The sequence below is a fragment of the Impatiens glandulifera genome, chromosome 2, assembly GCF_907164915.1.
Source record: "Impatiens glandulifera chromosome 2, dImpGla2.1, whole genome shotgun sequence".
Taxonomy (NCBI): domain Eukaryota; kingdom Viridiplantae; phylum Streptophyta; class Magnoliopsida; order Ericales; family Balsaminaceae; genus Impatiens; species Impatiens glandulifera.
In genome coordinates, this window is record NC_061863.1 from 61,985,145 (window position 1) to 61,997,412 (window position 12,268).

At 29.7% G+C, this 12,268-nt stretch overlaps 2 protein-coding genes across 3 annotated transcripts; both read right to left on the reverse strand.

Moving 5' to 3' along the window:
- Positions 1-2,590, reverse strand: LOC124926333 (spermidine synthase 1-like). Its single transcript, XM_047466536.1, has 9 exons — positions 2,307-2,590; positions 1,810-1,886; positions 1,600-1,722; positions 1,399-1,503; positions 1,211-1,283; positions 1,068-1,139; positions 592-787; positions 382-499; positions 1-293 (listed from the first exon to the last, which is right to left on the reverse strand). Exons 1-9 carry the CDS (start codon positions 2,515-2,517, stop codon positions 228-230), a joined length of 1,041 nt encoding a protein of 346 aa, XP_047322492.1. The 5' UTR covers positions 2,518-2,590; the 3' UTR covers positions 1-227.
- A 4,743-nt stretch (positions 2,591-7,333) lies between these two features.
- On the reverse strand, positions 7,334-11,905 carry LOC124927238 (carbonic anhydrase 2-like). 2 transcript variants are annotated; one of them, XM_047467623.1, is made up of 9 exons: positions 11,721-11,905; positions 9,276-9,343; positions 8,818-8,958; positions 8,696-8,744; positions 8,290-8,406; positions 8,135-8,188; positions 7,934-8,019; positions 7,754-7,859; positions 7,334-7,676 (listed from the first exon to the last, which is right to left on the reverse strand). In XM_047467623.1, the coding sequence occupies exons 1-9, from the start codon at positions 11,775-11,777 to the stop codon at positions 7,512-7,514; spliced, it is 843 nt and encodes a 280-aa protein (XP_047323579.1). In that variant the 5' UTR covers positions 11,778-11,905; the 3' UTR covers positions 7,334-7,511. The 2 variants fall into 2 exon arrangements, with proteins under 2 accessions (XP_047323579.1, XP_047323580.1); XM_047467624.1 differs by lacking the exon at positions 11,721-11,905 and adding an exon at positions 9,557-9,621.
- Between the last annotated feature and the right edge of the window lie 363 nt (positions 11,906-12,268).

Genomic DNA, 12,268 nt, shown 5'->3' on the forward strand with positions numbered 1-12,268 from the left:
GAAACGCAAGCAAAACTGTTTCTCATCATGATCAATAAATAATTCATGGCTAGTTTGACAGCATTGTTCAAATTAAACATAGATAAATACTATAAATCATTGTCTCTAAGCAGATCTTAAAAAATAAACCATACAACTCTCAAAGACATATGGTCGGATAATCTTCCTTCCAAATAATACCTCAACTTATTCAATTCCCTTCTTCCCTTGTATGAAAGTCATACCCCTCATTTAGCCTTGGAGTCAATCACCTTCTTTGCAAAGGATGGCAAACAGAATGCAGCTTCATGAATCTGAAATTAAAATAACATTTCTTCAATAAAACTAAGAAATAATAGAATAAAATAACATAAGACCAGGACCACTGCTACTTTAAATCACCTCTGAATTGTAGAACTTCAATGGACCCTTTGAATCATCATCATCTATCTTGTTCACGGGGTGCTTGAAATCCACTTGTGGACCCTCATTGGAGCAAAGCATGAAACCAATTACCCCACTGAGATAATGAAAACATGATAATTATTAGAGTCATTTAAATCTAACATTTATTATGTTTCAGTATAAGAGAAGAAATTCATGCATGCATGCCTTGGGTAAGTAGGAACTGTTGTCCATGCATAGTTTACAGAGCCTTTGAAAACCGATCTGCAGTTCGACACAATATCTTCAATTAACTTCATATGAAGCCATATGCTTTCAGCCTGTGTGCAAACCACACCTCCAGGACGAAGAGCATTTGATATAGATTGAAAGAAAGGCTTTTCAAACAGCTCTTGTGCAGGTCCTGAGTTCAATAACACACCATACAAGTCAAATCTTTCCAACAAAACACAAATTAATTTAATCTGAAATAACAACTATCTTCTCATCAATCACATAATTCAAATTATTTATACAAGTAATGCTATTGTTTACCCAAATAACCCAATTTCAATAACCTACACATACTCAGAACAAGGTTATTTTGAAATAACCTATTGGATATCCAAATAACCCAAGGTCGAACAAGGCCCTGCTCTCAAGAAAAGAGAAACAGATATTACATTCTGCAGATGTAATGTTACCTATTGGATCGGAGGAATCAACTATGACTGCATCATAAGTGCCTTTTGGAGTAGCTTTCAAGAAGGCAACTCCTACAAAGGAGAAAAACTCGAGTCATCATCATGTATGCATTTTTTCAGGAGAAATAACAATATTTACTTACCATCACCAATATGTAGGTTCACCCTGGGATCATTATATCCTACTGCTACAGCTGGAAAATATTCTTTAGAGACCTAAACAGGATATTTCAAAATCAGACAACACAAAGCTAATTGAAAGGTGCTTGATTTTACCCCTATAATCTAACAATGAACATAAGGAACTAGAGAAACAGGATGTATAACTCACATCGACTACCATCTTGTCGATTTCACAGATATCTATCTGCTCAACAGAACTATGACGAGCCACTTCACGCAATACACCACCGTCCCCTCCTCCAATAACCAAGACCTGAAAAATAATCATACACAAGTTTGCAAATCAGTAAATATGTGGCAATTCAGTTAGCAGAGATTAAGTTTGTTTACATTAAGAGTTAAATTTTACCTTCTTCGGGTTGGAAATTGAGCAAAGTGGGAGATGGGTTATCATCTCTTGATATGCACATTCATCCCTCTCTGTCAATTGTATGACACCATCCAGAATAAGGACCTTTCCATAAGTTGAAGACTGCAAGAGTGGGAGAAAAAGTTGTTCAATACAACACACTAAGACCACAACAGCCTATATACCAAAGAACGTGTAAATGTTAAGAACCTGAAAGACCATAACATCCTGGTAATCAGACTTTCCCTGGAACAAGATCTTTTCAACCTTCAGTGAATGTGCTTCGCCTGAAGGAAGCCCATTAAATATTAATACAGAAATCAAAGGACAACAAGAAAGCTAATTATCAATGGAGCAACAGCATTATTATGTACTTCTTTGTATTAAAATAATTAAAGCAACAAGTTAACGGTTTTCTGCTCAATCAATTCGTATATAAGATGTAATAAAGAGCCATCGTATATGGCGAGACAATTTTTCAGCAAGAACACGAATCAACATACAAAACGCGACTATAAACAATAAAACGTCTAGCTATTGTAAATAACACCGTAAACCCATCTAGTATTGACGATTTCATAGATAAATATGTGAGCTTTGGGTCAAATTGGTATGATAAGAAACAGAGCAGAATGAAAAATCTAGATCAGGAGAAAACATATCCATAGGAATAGCGCATAGTGTGAAGAAGCGTGATGATAACATACCAGGCCACATTGGGCTGATCTCAGAAAACCATCCGGGAATGACTGTGGATATATACTTCGAGTCCTTGCCGACATTATTGTTGTCGTCCTCTTCCATTCCAACGGGAACAGAGGATACAGGTAGAGTGTTATCGTTGGTCTGGTCTTCCTCTCTGGCTCTCTTCACTGGCAAATCAACAGCAATAGAAGCGACACCGCTCTCGTCCGCCATGGAGGTTCTCTGTTTATCTCCAAACCCTAAGATACGTCGAAGTTGGATTGGTGGCACTGGCAGACTGCGAATCAATTCCTCTTGATTTTATTGACGGACTTACGGGCTTGTTTGGTTCAAAAGTTGGGTACCTAAACACGTTCCGTTTGGCTGGGATGATAATGCCCTAAATCTATTTCTACCTTTATTGTAATTTTTTCTTCAAAATTCAAAGTTACATTAAAAAAGCCTTTTTCATGTTGGGTTATTTGGTGTTTTTATTGTTGTTTGTGAGTAAAAAATAAATATTTTTTATTTTAAAATTTTATAAAAATAAAATATTTTAATATTTTTTTAGCTAATGAATTGAATAATTAAAAATTTTATAATTTATTATTAGAATATAAAATAATATATATGTAAGATATTATCCTAATATTATAAATTATGATAATATTTTATTTATATATTATATTATATTCTAATATTTATTGGAAAAAAACAATATCAAACTAGCCCAAAATCATCTTTCTCTTTTTCATCACACTAGATTAAAAAAATTAAAAAGCTATCTTGAAAGTGTGGCTTTTTTCTTCTCTCTTTTTCTCAATCAGACTTTCTCAATTAACTTTTTATTTTTATAATCTAGAGCTTGTTTGAGAAGTTGTTTTTTTTGGGTTTTATCAGTATTATTTTCTTAAAAAAAAACTTTTGATAAAAATAAATTAAAAATCAGTTTCTTGTGTTGATAATTTATTTATTTATTTATTTGGGTAATAATAAATAATTTTGATATTTTAATAGATTAGAAAAGTGATGAAATAGATGAAGTGATAGTTAGGTTTTAAATAATAAATGAATAAAAACTCAAAGATCAAACAAGCTCCTAGTGTGTGATGAAACAATGATGAGGCTGTTCCTAAGTGGTAACCAAACAAGGCATAAGGAATCGGCCTAAAGGAGAAGCATAAAAGGGATGGAGGGGGAATAAAGTTAGCTAGTCCACAAAAGGGGAAAAGAATGCACTGTCCTTGAACCTTAGGGGTTGTTTGAGTTTGGGTAATGGTTATAAATTATTATTATTTTTATTGTAAAAATGATAGATAATTATATAAACACCTTGATTGTCACATACAAGTTTTTAAATCTTTTAAGTTAAACCCTTCTTCTTCTTTTTATGAGATTTAAGGCCTTGATTGATGTGAGTTATTTGAGATTTATCATTTTGTTCTTTAATTATATTATTCCAATAATCAATTTAATACCATATATTTTTTTAAGCTCACTTTATACATTATCAATTTAGCCATGATTAAAAGTATGCAAATAATTAAGATCAAACAAGCCCTACATCACATTGCATATGATTATACTGTTGTGTATATAAAAAAATGATAAGGATCTCAATTAGGGTTTCCTTTTGTTTGGGTTAGGAATTCCCAAAATGTCAGACCACTATCATGGGGATTGAATTGAAATGCATTATAGTTATTGGGCTTCCCCCAATTCCAATAAAGTTTGATTCTTTAACTTTTGTTATACTTGTTTGTTCCTACCCATAATAATTATAACAATAATCATGATTCAATTATTCCATCTTCATTTAGGTCCTGTATGGTTGAACCTAAACTAAATTAAATAAAATACAAGATTATCTTAACTTTGTAATGTAAATTTGCGAGCAAAGGATAACAAATAAGTAGGTCGACAGTGAGTTGACATAACCATTTTAGTTGGTGGAGGGTTATCTTTTAAAATGTAAAATGGCCCAAAATTGAAAGATTGAAAAAAAAAAATAGTTTAACAAGAAGAAATTGAACAATATATGGAAGCCACAATAAAAAGAGGGAGGGAGTAAAAGACATGTTTAATAATTGTATTAACATCTAATTCAATAAAAAGAAATATCAATGTACATATAATAAAATGAATTGACTATGACAACAAATTTTGCTAAAGAGCTCATTTTTTGGAATTGTCAAAATAAAGAATTAGCTAGAGGAAAGGACAATCTTTAAATAACTTTATTTTTTTTATTGATTAATCACCATTATTTTAAATGGCAGGATTCTTTTAAGTCTCAAAACTGATTTAGAATATTTTTTTTTTCAAAATTAGAATATTTTCCTTCCATCTAGCAATCTTAATTTCTTATATATGGTTATATAGATATTATTGATAGAAATGTAGATTTATTTTATCCTCCTATTAGCTAGTATGTAAATTTTGTACACGACTAACTATCAAATATAATATATATATATATATATATATATATATATATATATATATATATATATATATATATATATATATATATATATATATATATATATATATATATAATTAGAGTTTCTTCTACAGTACTAAATAATCAAATAATAATGAGTCAAATTTCCTTGCTAGCATGGTTAATTATAATCAAATCATATCAAGATCATATAGTTTAGGTCTTAGTTTTATTTATGAAAAAACATCCATAAATTTATTTATCTACATTTGATTAAAATTTTGTTTTAAAATGTTGTCTAATGACTAAAATATTCTAATGAAATACTTCACTAAAAATAACGATTTTTCATTCCTATTCAAACTCAAATTTAAAGAAAATACACAAATCAAAATGATTCTTAAAGGGTCATTAACTCATTATATCTCGTACAATTGCTATTTGAGGACTCGAAATTGAGTCGTTCTTACTAAACGAAATTCGAAATTTGAATTATGTATATATGCTCAAACTATCCCAAACTTAGTCATTGATTTAAGCTATTTTAAAAATGAATGAATGTGTCTTTTATTTTAACATAATATTTTCCTTTACAGAATTAATTTATTATATTTGTAAAATTAAAATAACAATTTTTTTTTTTTCAATTTTATTCAATTATTCTTACATATTACACATTTTTAAGTATTTAAACCGACAATTTTAAACTTATATATCTTAAAAAATACTCAATTTAAAACACACAATACGTTCAAATTAATAAACTATACACAAAGTTATGAAAATTACACCGATTCAAACCTTAAATATCATCTGGGTCATTATATCTCCGATCACATCTTCTAACCTACCCCAATCATACAATTAATCAGATTTTCAAAAGGAATTTACATCTTAAACTAACACGGTCAAACTGAAACATTTAAAAGACAAACTAGTTGAAATACTAAGATTATTTTTTTTGGAAAAATCAACAACATTAGTCCGCTTTCAGTCATTGCTGCTTCTTTTAGTAAAATAAAACGCCTTAAACGTAGAGTGGAAGTCATGACTAGCTTCCTATGTTAAAAAAATAAAATTGACACCTTTGCTTAGTAAGTAATACTGGTAATTGTTAATTGTTTTTTGAATGGACCATCGACACCATTTAAGTTGCAAGACTTTTGAGTCCGTTTAGACAGCCCCCTGGGCTTATAGGCAGACCCTTGTCGGCCCAAAAGGAAAATAAATTAAAGGACCAACGCCCGGCCCATCCCAGCCCAGCCCACCTCTCTTTCTTTTTCTCTTTGATTTTCTTACCTCCCGGTAGCCTAACCTAGTATTTTCAAATAATTTTCCGCATCTTCGCATCTGATAATACACACATTTTTTTTTTCCAGTTCTGATACAAAAATCCCAGTCTAGTGTTACATCTGGTTACCTAAATATTAAATTCTAAATCCTATAGAACTGGTATGGATATTGATATTAAAAATGAGTAATTAGATAATTTTGAATTACTAATTGATTTAAAAGTTTGGTGCATAATTTTATTTATAACTATTACACCTTTATTTGTATAATTAAAAAAAGAAAATAGTACCCACTAACTAAAGTAAGTCAGTCAAATGACAAGAATATTCAAAAATTAGAGTTTGAGTGGACTTAAAATAAATATTTTATTTTGTGGTGGACTTAAACTACCTCAACACTAACATAGAATCAACGAATTCGTTAATAAAAATAAAAAATAAATTCGTCTTTGTAATTGTAAGGGAGAACATTAGAGATAACCTTTGTACCACATTTTGGTGAAGTACCTTGTTAAACAACACCTTTGCTAGACATTATCGCTTAATAATGTTCACAGTTGACCTCTAATTTGTAATATTGACATCAATAAATATATATATGAAAAAAGTTAAGTTGGTTTTGTTTGCTAAACTTGCAACAAAGGATCATGTTACTTTTTCAAATTTTCTTTTCAATTTAGTTTTTCAACTTATAAAAATGTCAACTCAAAACAAGTACCTTTTCATTACTTTTTCTTTTAACGCTAGTAAATAAATATATATATATTTAAGAAACAACACTTTAAACTTAATCAACCCATTGTCTTCAACTTAAAATTTTTAGTTTCTTTTATAAGTTGATTGTCTCTCAAATTCAAACCCCTAAATCTAATAAATTTAATGACTACTGTCTTATCTCTTCTTATTGCTACTTTATATTATTATTATTATTATTATTATTTCAATGGGATTCAGAAAATAAGGCTTTAACATAAATGGAGAATGACATAAGCCAAAATACTAGTTGTGAGATGATCACCATGTCACAACCAAGTGACCACCACGTCAACACCCAATAATCAATCATATTCATAAAGTATGATAAACTTCAAGATTCAATATTTAAAGGAAAAAAGATTACAACTTTGTTTTTATAATGAAAAAGAAAACTTTCCAGTTCATAAAGTTGGCAAAAGATAAACAACTTATTTTGTAATATAAAACAGACACCCCTAGGAGGAGAAAAGAGGCTGCTGTAATCCTTGTCTCTCTGCATATGAAGGTTTATCTCTGTTCTTGCCTGATGAACCTTATATAAGATAGGATTACGATACTATGATAAGAAAATCCTTAAATAAATTAAGAAGCCATATCCATCCATCATTCCAGCTTCTACTTGATTGTTTATTTCTTTTGCAATAATAAGAAGATAACAACACACAAAACAAACAAACAAACAAAAAAACGGCTATGAAAAGCAAAACAGCGAAATGGAATTTGTTTAGTTTTGTTTCTCAGATAGAGTGAAAGGGAGAAACGCCATAATCCAGATTCCAAGTCTCAAACGAACACTTGACAAAGTCATAGTGTGCTCCTTTGATAGAAAGTGTCTTCTTTAAAACACCCTCTCTCACAAATGGGTACGTTAGTAAGTTCCCAAGTGATACATTCACAGCTTCCTGCATACAAAAATAAATTAATGATCATAATTTATTATAAAACAAATAATTACAGGGGCTCTTCTTTTTATTATTACCTTTTCACAGTTAGTGCATTGCTCAGCAAAATCTTTTCCATCATACTCTGCTTTCACTATAGCCTTTGCCGGCAGACATATTTTCACCCAGTTCTCAATGAATTCACTTTCAATAAACCCAAATGTCAATATCAAACTTCATAATGAAGAAAATAAACCAACTTTATTTTTTTTTAATACCTATTGGTGGACCCATCATCCGGAATAGACATCAGCCCTTTAATCCCTCCACAACAACTGTGTCCAATCACCACAATATCCTCCACCTAAGATACAAAGTTTAGCAAAAAAAAAAAAGTTGTAATGAGGACTCTCAAGTTTCCTTCAACCCAACTTATTTAATCATCATATGATGTGTAATTGACAATATAATAAGCCCACCTTAAGATGCAGTACCGCATATTCAATGGCTGCTCCCACCCCTGAGTGCTTTGTCTGCCACATTTTATTTTATTTTTGCAAAAAAAAGTCATGATTTTTTGACCATAATAATAATAACAAAGAAAATTTCATTAGTATTCAAGTGTAGAACAAACCTTATCATAAGGAGGAACCATATTGGCAATGTTCCTGACCACAAAAGCTTCACCAGGTTCAAAGTCAAGAACATGAGATGGACAAACTCTGGAATCTGAGCATGCAAACACCATGAACTGCAAACACAATTGTTTGTTTGTTTGTCAATAAACCCTTGAGAGAAGAAGAAAGTACAGAAAGAATTGAATTCTTTTTTAAGCAAATATTATGCTTAGGAATCTGGAGATTGTACTTGGTGTGTCCTCCCCTAAATGTTTAATGACTTTCAGAGATTCTCTTTTGAAAACCATTCATAACAAAATGAAAGGACATATCTACTACTTTACTAGATAGAGAGGTGTGTCCTTGTTCTTGCGGCTCCCCCAATTAAGCAAAACCATTAAAATTGAAGAAATAGATTCAAACCTTGGGACTTTGGCCTTTGGCTAGTGCTCCAAACAGAGCAGGATTCTTTCTGCATCAATAAAGAAGATGATAATCATATTTCTCAGTTATGCAACTGAAGAATTTGAATGATTAGAACATACTCATATTTCTCAGTTTTGAAACGAGCAAATCCAGTCTTGAGCCTATCGACCGGATCGAACTGTTTAACGGCAATAGCCTCCAGATCCGCCGTCAATTGCTTGATCTTCGCCGCAGCCACCCATTCCAAATCGTTTTTCTCACTATTGATCAATAATTATAAATAAAAAAATAAAAAAATAAAGGTTAGATGATGGAGAAGAAAATGTGGGACCCCCACCCACGAAATACGCCATTCCCGCCTTACAGATAAGCTCGGTCCCGCCTTACTCGGATAAGAAAATAAAATTAAAATATTCATAGAAGTAATAAAACTTATCTCCATTTCCATTTGTGAGATAAATACAGTAATAATAGCTTAACTAATAAACAAAGAGATTAGAGATAGAGTAATCTCGGATCCACTGTCAGATTGTATGTACTTGCGATTGAATAAAGAAAAGCGAAATCGAATTTTGACCTGAGAAGCTTCTGCAGTTCTGTAATGGCCTCTTCGTACGAATCCGTCGACATATTATTGTCTTCTTTCTGCTATTATCAACATCAAATTAAACAATAAACAATTCAGATTCAGTTACCTATGTTCATGCTCTATCTCTAGAATTGAAACGTTATAGATGAATTAAGCTCGATCCATAGATAAGATCGAATCAAATGGATCACGATCGATCCTCTTAATATCAAAAGCACAATTGAGAAAGAAAGAAGGAAATCAGAAGTTCTGCATGCTTACGAACGGACCTTTTTTGCTTATGAAATCTGGATCTCTTTCTCTTTCTTTCTCTCTGTAGTTCTTCTTTTCCTAACTTATTTCTTCTGGTACAGAACCAGTAGGCCTTTTATAGACACTCCTAATTAACCATGGTTATCTTCCCCAACCCCCACTAATTACTCTATCCAAGATTCAAGGAAACGAATTATTATTATTATTATTATTATTATTTCAAGCCAAACTAATTTATTATTATTATTGTTATTAAAGTGTTACTATAAAATTAATTTCATTTTTCCCTACTTCAGATCCTCGAGCATTAATGTCTTCACCAGTACTTGAATGTGATGATATTTACATGTCAAGTCTAACAAAAATAGTATAAAAGTCAAACTTTTAATTTCATCGTCTGAAGTATTTGCATCACTAAGATAGACACAAAAGTTTAAATGAATATCTATTTAAAGCAATTTTAAATTACTAGATTATTTAACTAAAATACTTCTTTTGTATAAATAAAAATATGAAACACGTTAACTCACTGATTAAGTTAACTCAAGTGTGTCTGTAACAAACAATCTACTAACTTTGTCATCTTAAGATAATTCTTAAGTTATTTTTAAATAATTTTATCTGCCTTAGATATTAAGAAGTATATATGATATTGTATTGATTAATTGATTAATGAGGATAGAACATTAAACGGACTAATTCGAAATCTAATATGAAACTGAAATATTAATTTAGATTAGATTGAGTTTGGATTTAATTAAATACAGATTGGACTATGATTATCCAAAATTTCAAATAAGATATATTTTTCATATTTTTACTTATTTTATTGCAATATATTATTTTTTTTAAATTTTTTTTAAAACCATTAAGCAATTTTTTTTTTAATATATTATTATTTTACATTTTCACATCATTCAGGTAATAAATTTTTTTTTGGTAACTATAAAACTAATTTTGTTATAAGTAAGTGATTTATATAAAAATATATATTAAATATTAATTTTTTTTAAAAAAGTAAATAAATAATCTTATTAAACAATTAAATAAAAAAATTATTATATTGAATTATCCGAATCATACTCAGTCAATCTAAATCCAAATCAAAATCAAAATCTTATGGATTAATATAATTTAGATTTAATTTAAATAGGGTAAAACAGATTGGTTTATTGTTTTACTCACCCTTAACCAATGAGACGTAATATCTCTATTTATTTTTTTTTTTTAAATTCTAAATAATTCAAAACTTATCCAATTATAATATCAAATTGATGTAGAGTGACAAATGTCCATGGTGTAAGAATAATGAAACAGTTAAATTATTCTGAATAGAAAAAAATTAAATATATGACTGTATGAGGATAATACTAATGTTATCTATACTAAAAAAAATGAATGAAGAACAACACATAATATATTAAAGGAAGGGGAGTTAATTCTGTGGGATGAACGGCTGTGATTTTAAGATCACCCAAAGTGATTAATAATTATTTAGGGGAATAGACCGACTAGTCATTCATTAAAAAAATAATAATAGACAGTCAATGGGGGATTAATACTACACAGCTTTTTAGTCTTTCTTTCATTTGATTGGGCAAAGTTTTTAGCCTTTCGGTGTGATAAAAATAAATAAATTGAAAAAATAGTCATCAAAAGGTAATTAATTAATTAATTAATTTCCTTTGACTATATATATAATCCGAAAGCTAAATCTAAGCTAAATCTATGGTAAATTTCATATAATCTCATATGAACAAATTTAATTTATTTAATATAAAACTTTTGTTTAATCTTTAAACAAAATTATGTACAAAAACAAAACAAAAAGGGAAAAAGAAAAATCAAAACTAAAATGTTTTGTGAGGGTTTTAATTTTTCTGAGTTTCTTATTTTAATTTTTATTTTGTTTTTGAAGTTGTGCTTAAATAAATAAATAGATTTATTGTTTCACTACTTTCCATATAAACTACAATTAGTGCTCGTGTATTTTCCAAATGTGGTTAAGATTTAGGGTTTAGGGTTTAGGGTTTAGGGTTTATGAGAATGAATAAATTGGAAGAGATATTATATAAATATAAGAGTTCAACGGTCAATGTTTAATTAATTAAATAAACAAGTCAAAATCAAAAGAATATAATTTATAATTAATTAATTAATGTATAATATGAAATAACGTACCGTCATGATATTCTTTGAACAACATAGCATCATGCATTTTTTAAATTTGGCAGCCATTACACCTCAAGCTCTCTCTCTCTCCTCTTCGGATAAAAGCTTCTCCTCCGTCGCCGGCGACTGCCGTCTCCACCGTCCTCCCCTCCGTCGTCGGCGCCGTCTCCTCCGTTTGAGAGGGAGAGAGAGAAGGTTTAGAATATGATGATAAATAAGGAGAAGTATTGAGGATAAAGAAAGCGAAAGGTGGGTAAATGTCTACGCTTCATCTTCATCACATTAATTTTATTTTGTCTCATTTCTAAATATTCTATCTTCTTAATTACATATTTACAATTTACACCTAGCTTATTTTTCTCAAATTCATGTTCACAGAATAAAAAAAAGATGGATAAACTTGTATTTTTTATTCTTATTTTTGTTTGTTTAAATGGATAGACAAATACAACATCATCACATATTAGTAAAAAAAGGGAATAAAACATTAGTATTTCAATATTACTAGTTTTGACAAATCATGTATTGGATTATATTAATTGTTTATTCTTTGTGTT